Source organism: Bactrocera oleae, chromosome 3 (assembly GCF_042242935.1).
Source record: "Bactrocera oleae isolate idBacOlea1 chromosome 3, idBacOlea1, whole genome shotgun sequence".
NCBI lineage: Eukaryota > Metazoa > Arthropoda > Insecta > Diptera > Tephritidae > Bactrocera > Bactrocera oleae.
The window spans coordinates 30,439,191-30,462,418 of NC_091537.1; the positions used below are offsets into that span (position 1 = coordinate 30,439,191).

The window sequence follows — 23,228 nt, forward strand, 5'->3', positions numbered from 1 at the left end:
AATGGGTCACTTACGACAACATCGAGGGAGGTTTTGCTGTGTGTTTGGTGGGATTGGCAAGGAATAATCTACTGCGAGTTGCTCTCCTATGGCCAAACGCTCAATTCGGCCCTCTACTGCCAACAACTGGACGGCTTGAAGGCAGCACTCATCCAGAAGAGGCCATCTTTGATCAACAGGGGCCGAATTGTGTTCCATCAGGACAACGCCTAGCCACACACGTCTTTGGTGACGCGCCAGAAGCTCCGGGAGCTCGGGTGGGAGGTCCTAATACACCCACCTTATAGTCCGGACCTGGCACCAAGTGATTACCATATTTTCCTGTCCATGGCGAACGCGCTTAATGTTGAGAAGTTGGCCTCAAGAGAGGCCTGTGAAAATTGGCTCTCCAAGTTTTTTGCCAATAGGGACGCAGTTTTCTACGAGAGGGGTATAATGAAGTTGACATCTCGTTGACAACAAGTTTACGAACAAAACGGCGCATACTTGACTTAAATCGGAGTTATCATCTTTTAAAAAATCAATAAAAAACCAAACAAACCGCTATGTAGGAGACGGTAGCAAAATTGTGCAATGGGCGTGGCACCGTTCAGCTTTTGGTGAAATCCCACATTCCAGAACATGTTTCACCAATTTCAATTAAATTTGGCACTTGCTATGCTGATACTCCTATCTTACAGTGTCAAAATGGGTGAATCGGACCACAACTAAAGCTACTTTCCGTACAACACGAGTCAAGTCTAAAATTGGTAATAATAATCGGAACATAACTGTCCAGCTCCGAGATACCAGTTTCTTTATGAAATTCATAGAGCGTGTGTTAGCCTCACAAAATTGCGTGGAAACATGTCTTATATTCGGAGAATTAGAATGCTTTAAAAAATAAATTGCATTCCAAAGAAACACTTTCTACTTCATAATTGAGAGTGTTATCCTTGGAAGAAGAGAAGATTCGCCGCAGTGAGTGACATAAAGAATCGTTCTCATTTCTTTGGCAGTTCCATGACATGAAAGAAAATGAACTCAACGCAGCTGTAAAAAATCCTCCTCCGAAATTCCGCTTCGAACGAAGTACGCCATAATTGCTTAGATCATGCCAATAGCAGCTGTAACAGTCCGGGCCGTTCAAATCAAATTTTCTTTCATCCGAAAAAATAACATTATGCCATTCTTCACTGCAGGACATGTATCTTCGGGCAAATTCCAATCGCTTTGTCCTATGAACGTCAGTCAACCGCGGTTATGATTTAAGTTTTGTCCACTTTATTGTGGGTATGGAGCTCAAAACTCATGCGACACGTCTGGGAGTGACGGGAAAATCAAATTTGTCTTTGATTTGTCAAGACACATATTCTAAGTAGCTCCATAACGAATTTGTCCCTTTTGGTTTAGTTGGAGCCTTAGAGCCATAGTCTCGGCCTTTTTAAAAAAATTCCGTATTATTCCCTCACTTCTAAGGGTTTGATCGCAATTTGTCGGTTGGAATAACTTTTGCCTTTCAAAATTCTAATTATATCTTGTTCGGAATTAGTAAAACTTGCTCCTTTACCCATGTCTATAAAAACAATCACTAACGTAAAAATAATTTAATTAAGTTGAAAAATTTTCCACACTCACCTTTAAATACATACGAATAAAATATTAAAATTTCACACAAAACTCCTCAAATGGTTAAAAAACATCTGCAACTGAGCATAAACCAATGTCGCGACAAAAATGTGTGTATATTCAACTTATTGCTTACCACAATAAGGAAAGGAAAAACCCGCTAACACACAAATTTGTGGTGTCTCACATTCTTCAAACTATAGAAAATGCAGGCTATATTCAAAACATTCCAAATTTTGAAAATTATCACTGATTGCTGTCGAGACATTTTCCTATACTCATACAGCGGTTTTGACCGCCAGCGGTATGAAGCAGCGTCAGCAGGAGAGAAGCAGTGTGCGCCTCATATCCGACAGCTATTTATGTGAATATCTTCCCGGTTTTCCAACATAAATACTTGTACATACACTAAACCCATGCTTGGCATTATGTTTATATACTATTTTGCATGTATGTATCTTAATTTCTACCAACAACACAATTATTTTCTACTTGTCTCCCTCAAACACATATACGACTAGAACATGAGCATGCTGTGTTCGTTTTTATATGCCGCTATTACCGTTGTTGTTGCCATTAGTATAGTCGCTGGCGTTTTGCTACCTATTAATCATTACTCTGCCGGGGAGTGGCAACCGAAATCTGAAAGTCAAAACATTATCAACTTCATTGGCCACACTGGTCACTCAATGCGATCGAACGACGAACATACCAACGAGCGATCAACTGCGAGTGACCGTTCAAGTGTCACACGAGCTACCAGTTGTCCGCCAGTTCGCGCATTTAATTTGTCCAGTTTCCCTTTGATTGAATAGTCTGACAAACGGAGTGGATATTTGGTATTTGATTCAATTTGATTTTCAGAAAAGTATAAAAATATTGGCGTCTCAAAGCAACTAGACAAGGGTGGTCGCTGCGCAGATGCAGGGAAAGCATGATTTACGCGATCTGACTCAGTGAATGTGGAATAAATCACCTTTCAATCAACCTTTTCTGCAATTTCTCTAAGCAGCGGAGAGAAAAAAGATCAACAAAGAGTCATAACAGCGCCGCACACATCTGTGCTAATTTCCAAGTTCGGTCAGCTTACTGCGCGGATCTGAGAAATTGCTTATTTGCTTAACCAAAAGTAAATAAAGAATTCTCTGATTTTTGCATAAATTAAAATTAATTTCCCTCTATTTCATTATTTTTTGTTTTCTCTTTGCATGTTCAGGCGAGATCACCACCCGCGAAACGCTCGATCGCGAAATGCGCGCTGTCTACGATCTGGTGGCGGAGGCACGCGATCAAGGTTCCCCCTACCGAAGTGCGCGCATTCCCATCAAAGTGCACATCACCGATGTCAACGACAATGCACCGGACATTGTTGATCCGCAAGAGGATGTGGTCAGCGTACGCGAAGAGCAGCCGCCCGGCACTGAGGTGGTGCGCATTCGTGCCGTCGATCGTGATAACGGCAAGAATGCATCGATCACCTACTCGATATTGAAAGGTCGTGATTCGGACGGTTACGGCCTGTATAACATTGATGCAGTAACGGGTGTAATTCGCACACGAGTCGTGCTGGATCATGAGGATAGAAGTATTTATCGTTTGGCAGTAGCGGCTACGGACGGTGGCAATCCACCCAAGCAGTCGATACGTTTGTTGCGCATTGAGGTGTTGAATTTGAATGACAATCGACCGACGTTCACCAGTTCCAGCTTGGCGTTTCGGGTAAGTATAGAGAAAACACAAAAAAATAAAAATAAGTACGTAAAGCTTTGCAATTTTTAACATCGAGTTTGCAAAGAAGCTTTGCAGCGGTGCACAAACTTTTGCACTGTTGGGAGTAGAAAATAGTATAGCATTACAGGTATAGGTGTTTTTTTACGGTTTTAATAAATATGGTCTTAAAGTATATATATAGCCATTTGGAGAAAATATCAATGAATCAGACTTTCAACCCGTACCCGATAAATTCGGTACAAATATATTATCTTACGAATGGATGTATTAAAGAAAAAAAATCGTCTTTCTGTAGAGCTGCTTCTTTTATAAAAAGTAAAACCCCCTGGAACATAGACTAGTGGCTTCCATGAGCTTACACGTCTCTGAGCTCTTTATATCTATGACAGTGTAAAGTTATATGGGTCTGATCTAGATAATGTTAAGAACTGTCCCCAATCAGCAGTGCTCGAAACCAACCACAGTTCCGTCACAAAATTGTAAGCAGAATATTTTATGCTGCCAAAAAAACTATAACTGTTCAGATCTCCCCGTTCCCACGGTAGACGAGTCTGCGCAACCAAACGTTTCTATTTATATTAACCGAAGAACTTTCAGAACATCAACATTCATCTATACCACCTAGAGATCCTAAATACCTCCCAGTAAGAATTATAACAAATGGTCCTTAAAAAGCTTATCTGGAAAAAGGTTCACATTAACGGTTATTATGGCTCAAGAACGGGTTTCAAATACTGTTAATGTGTTATAAAGATTTCATGGTTCTATGATAGTATAAAAGCTCAACAGCTCGGTTCAATATATAAAAATAGAGCAATAAAGAAATCACGCTGTCTAAAATCTTGGCAAAATCTTCACCTTGACAGTCATAATGGCATAAAATTATGTACATGGTAATAAGATATAACTTCAAGATATTCCCATCAAGGAAGTCAAACTTAAATCTAAGACAGGCTTGTCACCATAAATCAATAAGAAGTATAATTTTCTTGGGATTTTAAAAGTTTTGTTCGTCGATACAGAAACACACCGGCATTAACGTTACTTTAAACGGCTTTCGCTCAATTTGTGTTGATGCCACATTATGGACTTTGCGGTAAACACACTAGTACACCTAAGAATGTGAGTATATCAATGATCATTAAAGCATTCAGCGCAGATTGCAAACACCTGGCCTCATTTGCTTACTACAATACATAGCAAATATCTTCGGTAGCCGCCACAACCGCCACAGCTGCCATTGTGCAGCCGTAATGCAAGTTCTTGGAATGGAAAATCCGCAGCTTTATTTCACGCTTGTAACTTTTAGTCCCACTTTCATGCCCGCAACAACACATGCCAGCGACTGCACTTCATGCATTGAACCGCCAAGACGTGTACCTACGAGATAGACAGCCGGCAAAGTTAAATTTTTAGGCATCATCAGGCTCTTTTAGTTCGTATAGAAAAATTCGTGATGTGGAAGTTTATTTCGGTTTCTTTTTTTGGCATTTTTTTCCAAGCAAGATTTGTTGCCTTTCCACCTTTGTTATAACGCTTGTAAAACTGACAATGAGCGGCATTTCTATAAGACTTGCCTCTGCCAACACCCCCGTCGTCAACACCATCGCGCCGCTGCGCTGTTAACAACAGCCGCTGTCCAGCTACCAGGTTTAGTGGGAATCTGTTTAAAGTACAGTCTAAGTGTGTATGCGTGTGTATCTTGAAGTGTCGCTGCTCTTTAACGGCTCCTTTTAGTTCCAAGTTGTTTTCTCTTTAACCATTTCTGCCGGATTTATATGTGTGACGATGATTTGTAGCGTCACGTGACAAAAGTTGGAAACACGATTTGCCAGCAAAAGAAAGAAAAAATCAAAATAAATACTAAACACCCATACATGTATAAAAATATATATATAGTTTTGCGAATTGAGTTCAAAAACAAGAAAAAATGTTAACTTCAGTTGCGCCGAAGCTATAATACACTTCACAAATACAAAGGCCCCTTAGAAGAACTTGATTTCGAACGTTCAATTTGTATGGCAGCTATATGATATAGTGATCTGATCTGACCAATTTCTGTGGAGAATAATTTGTTGCCTTAAGCAATAACTCGTGCCTAATTTCATGAAGATACCTCGTCAAATAAAAGAGTTTTCCATACAAGCACTTCATTCCGATTGTTCAGTTTGTATGGCAGCTATAGCTATAGTCATCCGATCTATACAATTTCTTCGAGGATTGGATAATTGCCTTAAATAATAATACACGCCAAATTTCATGAAGATAGTGAAAGAGTTTTCCATACAAACACTTGATTCCGATTGTTCAGTTTGTATGGCAGCTATATGCTATAGTGGTCAGATATCGGCCGTTCCGACAAATGAGTAGCTTCTTTTTTAGAAAAGGACAGGTGCAAAATTTCAGATCGATATCTCAAAAACTGAGGGACTAGTTTGTATATATACAGACAGACGGACGGACATGGCTAAATCAACTCAGCTCGTCACGGTGATCATTTATATATATACTTTATATGATCTCCGACGTTTCCTTCTGGGTGTTACAAACTTCGTGGCAAAATTAATATACCCTGTTCAGGGTATAACAAATAGCATAAGGTAGCATTGAGGCATGCAGCACAGAGGCTTTAAAATATATGTGATGACGTATCGCGCTTGTTGCCTGTGTTTTGAAAAGAGCATTTGCAGATTTTGTTTGCAATTTATTTCATTCCATCTCACTAGCACTGTGTATTTCTTGTTTTATTTACTTGGGAATATCTGTTTTACTGTGGGTTTCTTAAAGCGTGGGAGCAAATGTCGAGATTTATTTATTTCAAAACATCAGCAAACACGGTGCATCGGCAAAAGAACCTCAACCCATAAAGTTAAGTTAAATAAGTTTTGCGATAAAAGCTTGGAATTAATAAGTTACCTTGGAGCAGCGCTAAAGAGAACAAATTACTGTGAAGCAACTAAGACTCACTCGACTACGGAAAAATTTGGAAAATAGTTTTTTCTGTATTATCAACATGGCTACAAGCCAAAGTAGACATAAACATAATCGTTGAATTATCTGAGATTTCTCTCAATAAATCCATTGGTTGATGAGATATGTGGGAAGTGGCGCCATCTTGTTGAAACCAAATGTCGCTGAGATCACGAACTTCAATTTCAGGCATCAAATGGTTGGTTATCGGTCGCCATTGACGGTTATGTTCTCACCGGCATCATTTTTGAAGAAATATGGACCGATGATTCCACCGGCCTACAAACCACACCAAACCGTTATTTTTCTGAATTAGATGACATCTTTTGAAACTCTTCAGATTTCTCGTCGTCTCAAATGCGGCAATTTTGCTTGTTTACATACCCATTGAACCAGAAATGGGCCTGACCGCTTTGTATCCTAAACTATTAATTCTTTCTAAATATTTGTCCTTATATTATTTTGATGCCACAATAAGCACTTTCAGAATCCAACACCTTTTTGAAGAATATATAACGAGCTTTGCGATAATAGTAGTCCCATGAGCCTGTATAATGCACCCTTGTATAGAAATAATTTATTATGACTTATCTCAACCACAGAATTATATTAGATGAACAATTCTATAATGGTTTTTATTTATCAGTGATCAAGGCAACGCTAAAATCTCCGAACAAATAGTTTGTATGGATGAACTATATCACTGTTCCTTTTAATAATGAATGTATGTGTATATGTTATCAGCATATGTAGAGCCTTTGGTCATGCATATCCAAAGCTCGTTTTTAAAGTAAGTTATTACATTTCATATTTAATTTAACTCTGCTTCACTGTTCATTGTCGCCGAGTGAAAAAAACTTAAGTGGATATGCCGCAGACTGAGTGTTACTAAGTCATGATTATTACATTCTTGTTATTGTCACATTGACACTTTTTATGTTTCGCATATCTGTTTGTTTCGGTTTTAATGTGTTTATTTCATTTCATTTTTATTTTTCAAAATTTTTGGCAGTCTTTTTTCCCTGAAACTTTTTGCGCCGCGAAATTTTTTGCGGTTAAAACGATTTACCGTGCCAAAGCAAATGTATATGTCTATATGTTTGATTGTGTATGCATGTGTTGAACTTGTCAGATGACTACAAAACTTGGCTGTCATTTGGTACAATTTAAAATAGCAATCAATTGCGGTCATCGCCGTAGTGCGAATGACAATGAAAGCCGATTTGCTACTAAACATTTTCATCACGTTCGATTCGCGCGTGTTTTGCATACCTTTGAGCGGTCGCTCAAGCCAACACTAGCACACAAACTCGAACACATACATATATACTCACACACAGAATGTTTTGTGGCTGCATTTACGGTATTGTAAGTTGAAAGTATACGCACTCAAAAGAACACTGTTGTACGTACATTTTTTTGTTTGAGGATTTTAAAATGCATATACTTGTCTACCTGTGTGTATATATGCACGAGTACATTTGTTGTTGTACTTTACGTTTCCGACACCCTGAAACATACGCTTTGACATGTATTTAATTGGGTTTGAAAAGGCACTTCTTCCCCCAAACACCTCCCGCCATCTTTCTACCCATGAAAGCCGCGTCCAACAACTACAACAATAGATTGAGTTTAGTGCTGCGCTTTTGCATTTGAACTTGTTATACGTTGCTTTTAATTCCACATTCGCGCAGGCGCAATTAAGATTGACGCATTTCGGCGTTTCAATGCGCATTTTTAATATCCTTCTGCGCGTATCTCTCTGTGACTCTAGTGTTTTTTGGTTTGTGTCCGCATCGGCGGCTTTCTTTGTGCAGTACTAAGATCGCGAATAAAAACAAAGTAAATCTTTAACGCCTTCTCGTTTCGTTTTTTTACACGATTTACGAATTTGCGTTGGCCGAATGAAAAAAGGTTTCTGAGTTGCTGAGTAGTCTCTTGTAAATTGTTAAATACCAAAATATTTTGGCTGGTACAAGGTGAACAAGAATGTTCTTGGATTAACAATTGTTAGGAAATGTGAATATATGGAACCGTGCACATCCTAGATGTTTTGTTTTATTAAAGAACTCATGGCAAGAGGTATGTTCATTGCGTAATAGAAGTAGCCGGTCGTTCACAGATCACTATCTGCAGAGTTACTTCACTCTCTGCTCTGAGCAATAAGCGCGATCTTATTATTAAGCGACTTCATATTCAAAATCATAGTTTAGTCCACAAAACCAAAGGAAATAACTCATAACAACTCGTCAAACTAGTCTTTGTATTCCTATCGTATTATAACTCCTCCTGCATTTTTGGGTTTCGAAATATGGAAAAAACAACAAGGAGAACAATCTGTCAAAAGATGGTTTTGCGGTTTTTCAGTGGAAAGCTTTTCATTTTTTACAGCAGTTTCTGGACGGACCTGGGCCAAATAAAGTAGTATAGTAAGTTTTTACTCTTTTTCAAAGCATTAGGTCGTAAAATTGTGGTTTTTTCTTACTACACTTAGAAATTATTCTCATATTTAATATGAATCGATTGGTTCCACGCTTTGCTCCCATATAAAAGGCGGCAAAAGAATTGAACTGGAAAATTTTATATATTTTGTAGGTCCACAGTGAGCGAAGTGCCGCAATTTGCGACATGCCTTGATGGATGTGAAGCGAAATTACTAGGATTATACCAGAAATAAACTTAATTTGCATACACTACCGCAACATTATCGGTAATTTGCGCATTCATTTCCTCTTTAGCATTTGCCTAAAAAAAAATACCGCAACACGAATCAATGACCGTTAACATAATTGCTCTACATATATTAGTTGCTAGTGATGCAATTGCTTTTAATGTTAGAAAACAATAACAAAACAAGTCATAAACATTAATGTAAGACAGCGCTGATACATGAACTATATGTATGCTAGATGTTTGGTGAGAATTACTTCTATATGTAAGTATGTGTTGGTGTCGCAGGTTGTGGCCTAGCAATAACCGCTGTGGCAACGACTGCGATTGTGCGATTACAACTTTCATGTTCGCAACAAAGAAAAGTGGAGAATGCAAAAAAGCTAAGAAATTGCAAAAACAAAAATCAAAGAAACAAGTAAGGAAGGACTAAGTTCGAATGTAACCGAACATTTTATACCTTCGCAAACTCAAACGGTATACTCGTTTGAGATTTCTTTATATATTTTGCTTGATTTGCATGGTGGAAAGTGAAAGAATCAGATGGAATCATTTAAAATGGACTTATATGGGAAATAGGCGTGGTTGTAATCCGATTTCGCCCATTTTCACACTACAATATAACATAGAAATATGAGAATAATGTTATGTTTTCACCTGAAAATGGGCTCACGCTCACTGTTTAATTTTGACCGCGGTGCCTAAAAAGTCATCTCATACCATCCCAGAGATAAAAATTTGATGTCACTGGCGTGTTTAGCGCTTAAATTATCGCGCTTTTAGTAGTTTTTAACAGTACCGTTATATAGGGTGTGGGTGGAATTGCCACCCGATTTCACCCATTTTCACACTGTCGATAGAAGTGCTAAGAACATTTGTTCCAAGTGAATTTTGTTATTATAGCTTTAGCGGCTTAGAAGATATGGACAATAAACTTATTAGGGGGCGGGACCACGAAAACTTAAAAAAAAATTATAAACTGCAGATGTTCCTCCCTTGTGTGATCCTGTATACTAAATAACAGTCTTGTATCTTATTGTGGATCTTAGGTTTTGATTAATAGTGTTTTGTAGAATATGTGTACCAAGTTTCATAAGGATATCTCAATTTTAACTCAAGTTACAGCTTGCACGGACGGACAGACGGACAGACAGTCCCCCGGATTTCAACTCGTCGCTTTATCCTGATCATTTATATGCATATAACGCTATATCTAACTCGTTTAGTTTTTGGTGATACAAACAACCAAACTAGTGTACTCTGTAGCAAGATGTTGCGAGGATATAAGGGAAAACAGTAAACAAAGTGTATGCATAAAATTTTAATGCCGCCACAGAAATTATGACTTAAATGTCCAACAGCAGCAGCGGCAGTAAGAAACAATTTCAACAAAACTGGAACAACAACAATAACAATGTGGACAATGCAATAGTGCCGTTTGGCAAGCGGATAAGGCACGGCTTAACAGTGAAGCTATGTGGCGAGACCAAAAACGGCTGCGGTTTCGAACCATAAATCTGATCGCTGTCATTTTTTCTGACTACATTTTTGAGCTGCAGAGAAAAAATGGAAAAATAAAACAACAACAACATATATATATGTATCATTTATTGTTAGTGCGAAAGCGCAGCGACTGTAACAAAGCGCTGCACAATGCCACTTGTTTTTTATACTTTCGCAACTTGTGGCTACAGAGTATAATAGTTTTGTTCACCTAACGGTTGTTTGTATCACCTAAAACTAATCGAGATAGATATAGGTTATAACAAGAAAAAACGTTAACTTCGGTTGCACCGAAGATATAATACCCTTCACAAATACAAAGGCCTCTTACAAGAACTTGATTCCCAACGTTCAATTTGTATGGCAGCTATATGATATAGTGATCTGATCTGACCAATTTCTGCGAAGAATAATTTGTTGCCTTAAGCGATAACTCGTGCTTAATTGCGTAAAGATACCTCGTCAAATAAACAGGATTTTCCATGCAAGCACTTTACTCCGATCGTTCAGTTATAATGGCAGCTATATGCTATAGTCATCCGATCTATACAATTTCTTTGGCGATTAGATTGTTGCCTTAAGTAATAATCCATGCCAAGTTTGGTGAAGATATCTCGTCAAATGAAAGAGTTTTCCATACAAACACTTGATTACGATTGTTCAATTTGTATGGCAGCTATATGCTATAGTGGTCCGATATCGGCCGTTCCGACAAATGAGCAGCTTCTTTGTGAGAAAAGGACAGGTTCAAAATTTTAGATCGATAGCTTAAAAACTGAGGAACTAGTTTGTATATATACAGACGCACGGACACACGGACAGACGCACGGACAAACGGATATGGCTAAATCAACTCAGCTCATCATGCAGATCCTTTATGTATATATTTTATATGGACTCCGACGTTTCCTTCTGGGTGTTACAAACGTCGTGGCAAACTTAATATACCCTGTTCAGGGTATAAATATATAACAGGATAGAACTTGGCACGAATAGTGCCTTTAAAGTACCACCCAATGACCAAAAATTGTGGAAATCGAACCAAAACTGTTCAAGCGCCTGGGTATTGAATATGTGGACCCTACTACCTATAGCTGACATTATAATAAGAATATCGGATGTGTGGAATATACAATTGAGATTCGGAAAGCATCCTTACCTGATACTATTATGTCTGTTTGTCAAAAATGGGATGAATCGGGTCAGTACTACCCTTAGCCGCCATATACCTTATATAAAGGTTTTCGAACTTTCTGATGGCTTTATACCGCATATATCGGCCAATATGAGAGTTATCTCAATGAAAATGAGAGAGCGCGTTTTCCTAGTAACGGTGCATCTTTGTACCTAAAACAGGGTAAAAAGTTGGCCTAACTTCTATATAACTAGTGTCAGATCGGGTATGGTATATGAAGTACCTTAGTGAAGTTCAATGAGTATTTTATTAGTATGTGGCAAAAATACATAAAACGGATCAATACCACCTCCCATATACTACATACAATAATTTTCGTTTTTCTAACAATTTTTATGGCGAATATGTCGTTTTCCTAAAAATTATGTGGTTTGGCGCTAAATTATTATATACTTATACCTTAGTCTAAACCTCATATTTCTAATATAATGAATTCCGATCCTCTGGTTGCTGTTGTCCACATCAACTCAATATGTTAATATTAGCCTTTTCGGTCGAGTTAATGTCACATACATATGTATATCTCATATGAAACTGTTTTTAATATAATTTTAGCTGACGCGAACTAAAATATAGCAATAAAACTAAGTCTAAGTTTATGGCCTTCAATATAAGTCAAGCATATCCAAAATTTTATTGTATTTTATTCACGATATCATCGAATAATGGAAGTTTAATTCTTTGGCAACATTTTGTAGTATAAAGTTTTGTCAGCACTTGAAGGAATTTCCTGTGCTTTGATTCTTGCAAGTTACAGTAGTATAAAATGTTCGGTCACACCCTAACTTAGCTCTTCCTTACTTGTTTCTTGTTTGTTTGATGAATTGGCCTTAACCAACCATATTGGAATGTATAATCTTTCCGAATGCTGCTGCGGAAAAAAATCGATCGTCTCACTTTACAGTGTTTCGGTGGTGAGAGTCGTGCAGTTTAATTAATAAAATATATATCATTATTAATGATTTTTGGTAAAACAGAGATTTTAGGAGGAGTGTGCCATAAAAAGACATCCATATCTTCTGTAACGGTAAAGACTAATTAAAAGTAATCCGTACAACATTTATTGTAACTTGTTATAGCGCTTGATCATATGTATATGTACAATTGCGCACATTTTAAATGACTTAGAGCTAAACGCAGACAAAAGAATCATTTTAACTTCAAAAGATAAAAAATATTGCCTTCTTTTTAGGCTCCCTTCTATATGCTAAAAAAATGCATATAGTTAGTCTGTTTATGCTAAGGCATCAAGTGATTTATTTTTTAACCAAGTAATTCTTAAAATTTATATTTTGTAAAAACTTTTCCACCTTTATTAGTAGTCGTATCCATAATATATATAATAGCATCTGTCGTCTTTCGAAAATTAAGTATGATATGGACGCGCCTTAACTCGGTGGATTTTTCCTAAAGACTCTGGTTTCCAAGAAATGTGTTCTATTTAATTAATTGTAGTGTATTTTCTCCACTAAAATATCATGTGGTCAGAGTTCCAAACTGAAATCTAATCATATATGGAAAGTAATATTTCATTATATTTGAGTGTTGGTATACCAGCTTAAGCCCTTTTCGCACTGTCGGCTGTTAAATTCTTCAATTATGTGTTCATATCTGATTAAAAATACTGCGCTGCCTACCTTATTTAATTGTGAATCTACCTGATCTAAATGGGTGCTGTTTATTTTATGCAATTCTCTCTTTTAAACCCAACCCAAGCTTGCTTGTTAAAATATTAATTTTATATTTTCTTTTCAAAGGTGTGACCCCAAAAGCCAAAGTAAGTAAGTGTTGTTCGTGTGGGGTTAGCTGAAAGTATGAAATATGTCTTTAAGATTGCGGTTTTTCAACACTGGCTAACAAATGCTGTGAAATGTGTAGATTAAATTATTGGTATATTTTTACGAGAGTTCACTGGAATGAAAGGGGTTAACGGTTTAAATGTCTTGATCTCTTAATGCTTGTATAATTTATCTTGAGACACTTATAGAGCCATTTTAGTAATATATACTATTCCTCTTTCTTCTCTAGGTACCCGAAGATGTTCCAGTCGGTTTTGTGGTTGGTTCGGTGAGTCCCAACGAATATATCGATCAACACAATATGATCGACGGCAACAGCGATCTCTTCGTCACGTACACACTTACGTCTTTGGTGAAGGATGGGATCGAAGGCGCATTCGATATCGATCGACACACGGGTTCGTTGGTGGTTGCGCGTCAGCTGGATCGCGAAGTCCAGTCCGAATTTCGCCTGGAAATACGTGCTTTGGACACAAGCGCTAGCAACAATCCACAAAGTAGTGCCATTACGGTGAAGGTAGAAATCGCCGATGTCAATGATAATCCACCAAGATGGTTGAACGACCCTATCAAATTGAAAATTAGTGAAGCCACCGATGTGGGAGGCATAATCTACAATTTTAGCGCAACAGATGCTGATACGGGCAGCAACAGCAATCTGCAATATAAATTGCTCAGTTATACTCCAATGAGTACCATTGTTATCGATGACATTTCCAGCGAACAAACATCGACTGAACGCAAGGAGGCAGAACCAATTTTTAGTGTCGATGCGCTGACAGGCGCCTTAACGCTGCTCGCACCGCTTGACTATGAGTCCACGCAACAATATACGCTCATCGTTGAGGCTATGGATCAATCTTCCAATTTTAGCTCACGACTACGCTCCAAAGTAACCACTGTTTTGCTAGTGACAGATGTCAATGACAATGCACCACAATTTGTGTCGCCTGTCTTCAGCAGCGCTACAGCCGCCGATCAGCGGTTTCATATGCCATCCGTCGCCACCGTACACGTCAGTGATGCGCTACGCATTGGCGAAACTTTCGCCCATATTGTGGCAATCGATAAAGATGCCGGCGCAAATGGCGAGATCACTTATGCCATTGTGAGTGGCAATGAGGCGGGACACTTTCGCATGAATTCGCAAACAGGATACATTGAGGTGGCTAAGCAACTGCCGCCGACAGCAACGAGTGGTGTTGGTGATACATCTGAATCAGGCAGCGCTCAAAGAAATCGCTACAATTTGGTGATTAGCGCTAGTGATCACGGCACACCGTCGGCACGCCAGTCACAATTGAAGCTACAGATATTGGTGCAAGGAACCAACAGTAATCCACCACGTTTTCATCAATCCGTCTACTACGCAAATATATCGGAAAGCGCAGTCCCTGGCACGTTTGTGCTGCAGGTAGCGGCGAAGTCATTTAATGGCGGCGACAGTGGTGAGTTCAATTATTATTATTTTCTTTACATTATTTAAATTTTTTTCCCTATTGGAATGAGTCAAGGATATGAAATAGTATATGTTTTGGAATTATTAAGAGAAATACCTATATAAGAAATTATATTGCTAACATTTGAGACCTCAGCTCTCTGATAACACTCAAGACCGTGTAATAAGAATTATAATTCTAATGGAAAATTTTTGTATTTACTAAAAAATTTAATGGCTGCGGACATAAACAGAAAAAGTATTTTTAGACATTAAAAAAGAATATGACTCAACTGAAGTTTTATTAGATTTGAATAAATTTCCCATAGTTTCTATATATATAGAGTGATCCATTTTGAGATTCCCTACTTTTTTAAAACCAAAAACACAGAAAACTCAAATTTAATGGGAAATATTTATTATCATTCGAAAGAACATTCTTTGGCATTTATTTTTTGAAGATTACCTCTCTCAAATATTGGCCGCGGCTACGTCTCAGATGGTCCATCCGCTGAGTCTAATTTTCGATGACTCGTTCGAACATTTCGACTGGCAACTGCGAATGACACGCGTGATGTTTTGCTGCAAAGCGGGATTGTCCGCATAGACTTTAGGCTTTACATATCAAAACAAGAAAAAGTCTAACGGTGTGATATCATACAATATCGACCGGCCCAAAACGTGAAATTATCTACTAACCGAAGTGTTCTCTCAATAAATCCATTAATTGATGCGATGTGTAGGAAGCCATCTTGTTGAAATCAAATTTCGCTGAGATCACGAACTTCAATTTCAAGCATCAAATAGTCAGTTATCATGGCGCGATATCGGTCGCCATTGACGGTTATGTTCTCCCCGGCATCATTGTTGATGATGAAGGATGAAATGTCAGCTCTTGGATCTCTTCAGGTTGCTCTTCGTCCCAAATGCGGCAGTATTGCTTGTTTACATACTCATTGAGCCTGAAACAGGCCTCATCGCTGAATAAAATTTGGCTCTAAATCGTCGGATCTTCTTGGGACTTTTCAAGAGCCCATAGAGCGAAGCGGTGTCGCTTGGGATGGTCGACCGACTTCAGTTCTTGCACAAGCTGTATTTTGTACGCTTTTCCGAATTCACGGTCTTCGCTTACACTCACAGCGACGGCCGCTATATTTTTTTGATTGCGTGCTGAACATGGTATATTCGGTCGGACATTATCCAGTAATGAATGCTGGGTCGCAAGATGGGCGATGGTGTTGCGAATAGTACGCTCAGTAGGCCGATTATGTTGACTATAGTTTGACACGAGTCACGCGTGATCTGTCAAAGAAAGGCTATTGAAAAAAGTACCTCTACATGTATCACCCGTTAGATATCGAGTGGATTTTAGAATTATCCAGCAAAAATGGATTAACAGCTACCATATTTTCCTCCTTTTGGATCTAATATTATATGATGATGATGTGCCAAGAGCCAATGGCATTGGGAATCAATCAATCTTTACTGTATGGAGATGACTGAACACTTGTGAAAACCTCCATTTTTCAAACTAAACCCGCGCCAAAAATTGTTAAAGAAATTTAGACTAGCATCAAACAAAAACGTGAACTAAGGTGTATTTATTAGGGTTATCCTAATTCTTGAAAAAAAAATTGTTCTGCGATTTACCAAACCTTGATGTTTAAGTTAATCGAGTTATAGTTAAAGATGATACTTATAAGTTTTGGAAGTGTCACGGGGCATCTCGACAGGCAATTTAAGTTTGCCAAAAATCTGTTTTGCTAATAATATTGCCAATAGAGACTGCACACTGCTAATGTATAGCAATTAATGTCTAGATATATTTCATGCTAGCAATGAACTGTAGTTTTGAAGTCGCTGTTTTCAAATTTTTAAGAGGCAACATGTACATGTTAATTTTTGGTCGCATGATGCCAGCGAAGATGAAATGCCAAAGTCCAATGTTTTATGTTTTGTTGCTTGAACTAAACGCAAAATAACATTCATAACATATATTTTCAAAAACATGGAAAATATCAATTAAATATATATACACACATATGTACATACAATGGTGAGCAGAATTGAGTGCATGTTTACAAAAACTAACTTTCATTACCTATAAAAACATAACCACACAAGCAAATCCAAAAAATTTTTAGTACTATTTTTATCTAATTTTTAACAAATTCTAGTAAAAAAACAATGACAAATGAGAAAAATTCTATTAGTTTGAAAGCAAAAACGAAAGAAACTCGCATAAACTCAGTCTTGCACGTTTAAAAAAAATTCAATAACTAAAAAGATTTCAATATTTTGTCCATAGATTCTTATTAGAAATGACTTCTTTTAGGCATGCTCTCTACCAAATTTTCAATAATATCTTTAGGAATTCGACTTCATTCTGCTGTTACACGATCCCAAAGGTTGCCCATGTTTGTTGGAGCTGTTTCGTACTGCCCGATCTGTCTTTTCACTATTGGCCAAAGATTGCTTTTTCTCATTTTGGACATCATTAGACGAGCACCTGAGTCCTTCAACAATTTTTTGCGACCTGCGACTTGCGGTTTAGCAGTCAGATTTCGCCTCTTTTGAACTGCGATCACCGCCGATTGGCTAATATCAGGCCTCTTGGAAATTTTCCGCGTAGTGCAGCCATTCTCGGTCAGGCTCAGAACATTATTTTCCATTCCTTCAGATAATTTTCTCATTTTTTTCCAAAATATGGACAAATTATTTATTATTCGAAGCCAATTCACAAAAACTGCTTTGCTTCGTCCGAAACACATTTTAAATTGTACTAAGAACATCAAATATAGTATAAAAACAAGTAAGGATGGGCTATGTTCGGATGTAACCGAACATTTTATACTCTCGCAAAGTCAAATGGTATACTCGTTTTAGATTTCTTTGTGGATCTTGCCGCTTTGTTCTATGTTGACCGATATTTTCGGTAAAAAGTCAACTCAGAACCTAGGGGCTTCAACAGTTTTGGTTCAATTTAGATAATTTTTGGTATACAAGTATATTATTTATATAACCCTATATAGGTATAACTCGATTAGTTTTAGGTGAAACAAACGACTGTTAGGTAAACAAAACTATTGTACTCTGTAGCAACAAGTTGCGAGAGTATAACAAATATAACGGTGAATATGGCTGATTTATGGTGGGAAGAGAAGAGAGAGGGCGAAAATACTTGGAAGTCATAACACGTGCAAAATTCAGTTTAAGTGAGTTTCTTTCGTCTTTTCTTTCAAAGTATTAGAGTTTTTCTCATTTGTCATTGTTTCTTTACTAGAATTTGTTACGAATTACATAATAAAAATAATACTAAAAAGTTTTTGGACTTCCTTGTGGGGTTATGTTTTTATGGGTGATGAAAGTCAGTTTTTTTTAACATGCGCTCAATTCTGCTCGCCACTGCATGTACTTGTATATACGAGTATATGGTTAATATGTAAATGATAATTGGTAGCATATGTAAATACCATTGCCCATAATTAATTATTAAATTGGTAAATAAACTTTATGCAACAATTATTAAAGTCTTAGAATATGAAATCTTATTAATCTAAAAAATACTTTTGAAAAAAAAAAACAATAGATTTCAGCTTTTTTTATTCTCCACATAAATTTTTATCATCCTTATAAAATTTTTAGACAGTTCAAGAGCTGGAACATGCGCGATATCAGCTTGATCCCAAAATATTTATATGTATAGTTGAGTAGAAAGATATATGTATGTTAACATACCGCAGTTCGTTCTAAAAGGATATTTGTATGTTTCCTAAAGATAGTATCGTCTAAATATAGTTCGTGCTATATATAGTTCGTGCTAAAGTGTTAAATAGAGAAAACAAAAAGGAAAGACAGAATAATTGCTAATAAGGTTAGTATACTCAGAGAGTTCACTGACGATATTTCAAATATTTGGATAACTAATGAAAACTGACCATACACCATCTATATTGTATTAGTTGTATTTGATTCTCTAAGCGTTAGATAGTTAGCCATAAGTATATGTGGTTTGTTTCTACTATATATTTTCAATGAAGACTTCCGTTTTAAAATCAACAGATAAATATTTTTTGTCTAAAAAAACATTGTAATTTTAATTTTTGAAAGTTATTTCATACATTCACAATGGTTAAATATGTAAAATATGTGTTTTACTGTTATTTCATCCATTCACAATAGTATAATATGTAAAATAAAAACTTGGTAGTAATAGGAGTATTTTTTTTTCTTTTTTTTTGAATGTGTTAAAAAGAATTCTTTCAGCTTTAATTAGTATTTAGTAAAAGACCTAGGCTAACGACGCTAGACCCAAGCGGCTAACAATTGGTCCCATTAATCATTATCAAGCGTGTGAACTTTAAGTTAACACAAAAGGGGGCGATTCTTAAAGGGTGTTATTCTTAAAAAAATTTAAAACCGTTTATAAGTAAAAAATATTTGGTTAATTTCCAGCATTTTTTTTTACGGTTAAAATTTTTTGTAGTCAATTTAATCAGCAATGGCATTTGAAAAGTGCATTCGGGAAACTTTGGCAGTGACAGTGTCACCACTAACAGTCTTAACAACAGCAGCGGCTGGAGCAACAACAACAATACACAGCTGCTGACAACCTGTTCGGGCATATTACACGATAAATTGCGCAACTTTAGACAATTGATAAAATATTGTGCCATTGTTTACACCAAACCTTCTATGTACGAGTATTATTATGAAAGACATAAATACACAAATGAACGCAAAATAGCAGCGCGCCGCGCTTTCAAAAGTCTTTGTCAGCACTGTCAGCCGCGCATACCAGTAGTGACAAAATGGTGTCTGAACGTGACTTTTGTGACCAAAAATTTACAGCGAAGTGCGATTGTAGCGCAAGAAAACTACAAATATGTATTTGAGGTGAACTAAAATGAAAGAAAGCTTTTATAACATATAAGTACTGGTCCACTAACTACTACTTAAGTGAATTGCTAAAGATTAGCAGAAATTTCCTTCAGTCATAGAAATTTACGCTACGAATTCGGCACCAAAAAATTAGTTAATTTGCAGTTGCTGACTATCTCCACCTCTCTGCCTCATCGACCATACCTTCCCTTTTTCTCTCACTTCATTATCATGCTTTTGCATTATATTTTCTAGCTTTAGAAACATACTGTGTGTGGGTTTTCCAATCTGCGTAGCGCCAAGTGCTTAACGTATCGCTTTCAACCCTCTGCAAGACAGCGCTTGACAATCCCATTACAATTTTCCTTTATTTCATTCATACCCAGCGCTCTCAACCAACATAGTCAGCATTGTATTGCCATGACTGGTCATTCGCTGCGATGAGCGTAGTCATCGTCCAATTCCATTTACGCAACTCCGTTACTTTGCCGCTGTTGCAAACGACAATTTGGTGGAAATGGGCTTTCTGGTTATTACTACTAACTTGCTGTTGTGGTTGTTGTTACTTGTGTTATTTTCCTTGCCGCCGCTGCATCTTCCATCGTCTATGACTATGTCGCTAAATTTATGGGTGCCACTGTTAAATTAAGTAGAGGACGGTTTCCTTTGATTTTTATACTCTCGCAACCTGTTGCTACAGAGTATAAATGTCTAAATCGAACGAATACTGTTCAAGCCCATAAGTACTAAATATGTGGACCCCAGTGCCTATAGTTAACCTTCTACCGGAAATATCAGTCAATCCACAAAGAAATCTCAAACGAGTATACCATTTGACTTTGCAAGAGTATAAAATGCTCGGTGACATTCGAACTTAGCCCTTCCTTACTTGTTTTTAATTACATATTTTACTCTCAAGGACATGTTATCTATTTAGTATTAATTAAAACTAAACGCTTTCTCGATTTGTCGTTGCGGAACAATAGGCATTGATAGGACCACAGTGACTTGAGTGCTGTTGTGGTAGTGGTTGTTGCAAAAGCGAAGAAGACAACAACAATTTACAATCGAAATGAGCTGTATTAAGGCAAAGTTACGACAGAAGTGATTTTTAGGGAGTCAATGTTACAGTTTTGTTTTAAAAAAGTTTTCGTTTTCGGTTAAAATTAGAGACTTAGAAATACAAGGTAAACATAAAGTATATTTTTTTCAGCATGATGCTTATTTTAAGATTAATTGGTTGCTCTAAATTACGACTGTCAACTCCATTTCTCTGATTTTAGCCGTCTGAACGTAATTTTAGTGAAAATACACCTCCTTGAAGCTTTAACATCAGCATGACTGATTTTTCTTTACCTAATTCATTAATGACCTGCGGCATAATGACGTCGTTGGCAAAAACCGTTCCGCTATATGCTTGAGTAAATTTTGAGCGATCATTTTAGCCTATTTTCAGTGAGAGGACATTGAAGTATTTAAAAAGAAATTCAACGGTTAGATATAGAAAATAAGATACCTGAGAAGCCGTTCTTATGTTCTTTCAACTATGGCAGCGCGACTTCTTTTGTTCTTATTACCATTAATACCTCCATATATTATATATATGGAAATCAGAATATACTCTCCCAAATGATGGATCTGATAATAGAGGTAATCCAAATGATAGAATTGTGTTTAGTGACAAACACAATGATAGGTGAATATTTAGATATGCCTTTCTCAAAATGTTTAAGTCTAAATAACTATACTTTATTTCTTACATGCTTAAAGCTTTCCGAATCCTTTGTATTTCTTTCGCGGGGTGCATCCATTATATACATATATTATAGTTGGTTCGACCAACCTAATCTTTTGTTTAGAAATCTCTCGGTGAAAAGGACTTCCTCGGATCGAGCAATACATATTGTAAAGCATTAATCAACGACTATTCTATGCACCATATTTAGTGATTTGATTTTGTATTGCAAGCTAACTATAAGTGTTCTTAAGTTGCATTATCTTAAAGTTTAAATATTCAAATTTTGGTGCCGATACCTTTTGCCTTTTGTTTCATTATTTTATGCTTTGTTTTATTTTATTTTCTATCTTTATTTATCTCATCTAAATACTTTTTTATTCACAGCTGGGTTGCGTGTAATTTTTTATTTGTTCCAGTGCATCTAAAACTGCTCGCTATATTGTTTTTTCAAACTGTCTTGGTTTCGAAATTTATATAAAATTTTTTTTTGCGTTCGTTTTTAATTTTATTTGTTATTATTAATATTTTATTAACTCACTAATTTATTATATATCTATTAGATTTTACACTTACTTTTTTATTTGATCTCCTTTTAATTTTCTTTGTTGTTTATTATGTCGTGTAACTTTCCTAACTGTAACACTAAAGGCGAGGTAGATCGCTACGTTTCATGCTGCTTTGTGATGGGCTTTCCCATATTAAATATGCTCGACTGACAGGTAGAATCTTAGATTATATTCTTGACTGTATGAGATTGCGTTGTTCCTGTTTAAATATAAAGTTTATAAGCAGACACGAAATGGCTTTAATGAAATCGGTCGAGATCTTGAAACCCTCACCGAAAAATTTAGGCACTACGAAAATCTTTTCAAATCTTTTAAGTTCCTGAATAACTTAGTAGCATCTGTTAAAAATTTGGTAGTTATTGCACCTAAAAAAATCTGTATTTATTCCTAGACTTGCCATAGATACCTCGGTGGAGGACAAAAAGTCTTACATTTCGTCGCGTTTAAATTTTGATGATATCAATATCCCCAAATTTAACCTAAATTATGATTATGAAGTATATCATCGCTTAAAATAGACGTATCTCTTGAAACATTCAAATAGATCTTAGATAGCTCATTCTGGCCACCTGGGGCTTTTGTACGCGAATTTAAGCCTAAACTTAGAAATCATACTAAGGAAAACATTGTTAAATTACCAAAAGCAACCACCGATATGAAAAACTGATTGGTAAAAATTTCATGTTTTAATGAGTTTTTCGAAAAAATGTCCGAGTTGGGTTTGAACCAAATTAATTTGATTCCGTGATATCTGTCGAAATCATAGGCAACGAATGGGATAGTAATCATCAAACTTCTAGCTTCTGTAATCGGGTTGGTTTGCGAAAGCTAATTTTAAAAAGTTAAATAGAGAACTTTCTACAATAATATGGCCTAATTATAATGGTGATATTGAATTGAGAGTCTCGCATTTTAATAATATTATAACGAAATTTTTAGAAAAGTATGTTCCAATAGTAATTGTTAAAAAAAGCAAAAGTATAAATCCGTGGTTTTCGAAAGAGTAATATAAATTGAAAAACAGAAAAACTCCAGATTTTAAACATTTTTAAAAAACCGGTTCATTTGTCGACTATTCTAAATATTCCGTATTGCGTCGACAATATTTTGACCTAAACAAAAAATATTA

General features: G+C 36.6%; 1 protein-coding gene across 1 annotated transcript in view; it reads left to right on the plus strand.

Moving 5' to 3' along the window:
• ds (dachsous cadherin-related 1) overlaps positions 1 to 23,228 on the plus strand; it is a 289,935-nt gene that overhangs the window by 255,468 nt on the left and 11,239 nt on the right. The window contains exons 8-9 of the mRNA XM_014241632.3: positions 2,825 to 3,327; positions 13,706 to 14,924. Of these exons, the coding sequence (XP_014097107.3) occupies positions 2,825 to 3,327; positions 13,706 to 14,924 (1,722 nt within the window). The remainder of the gene's footprint in view (positions 1 to 2,824; positions 3,328 to 13,705; positions 14,925 to 23,228) is intronic.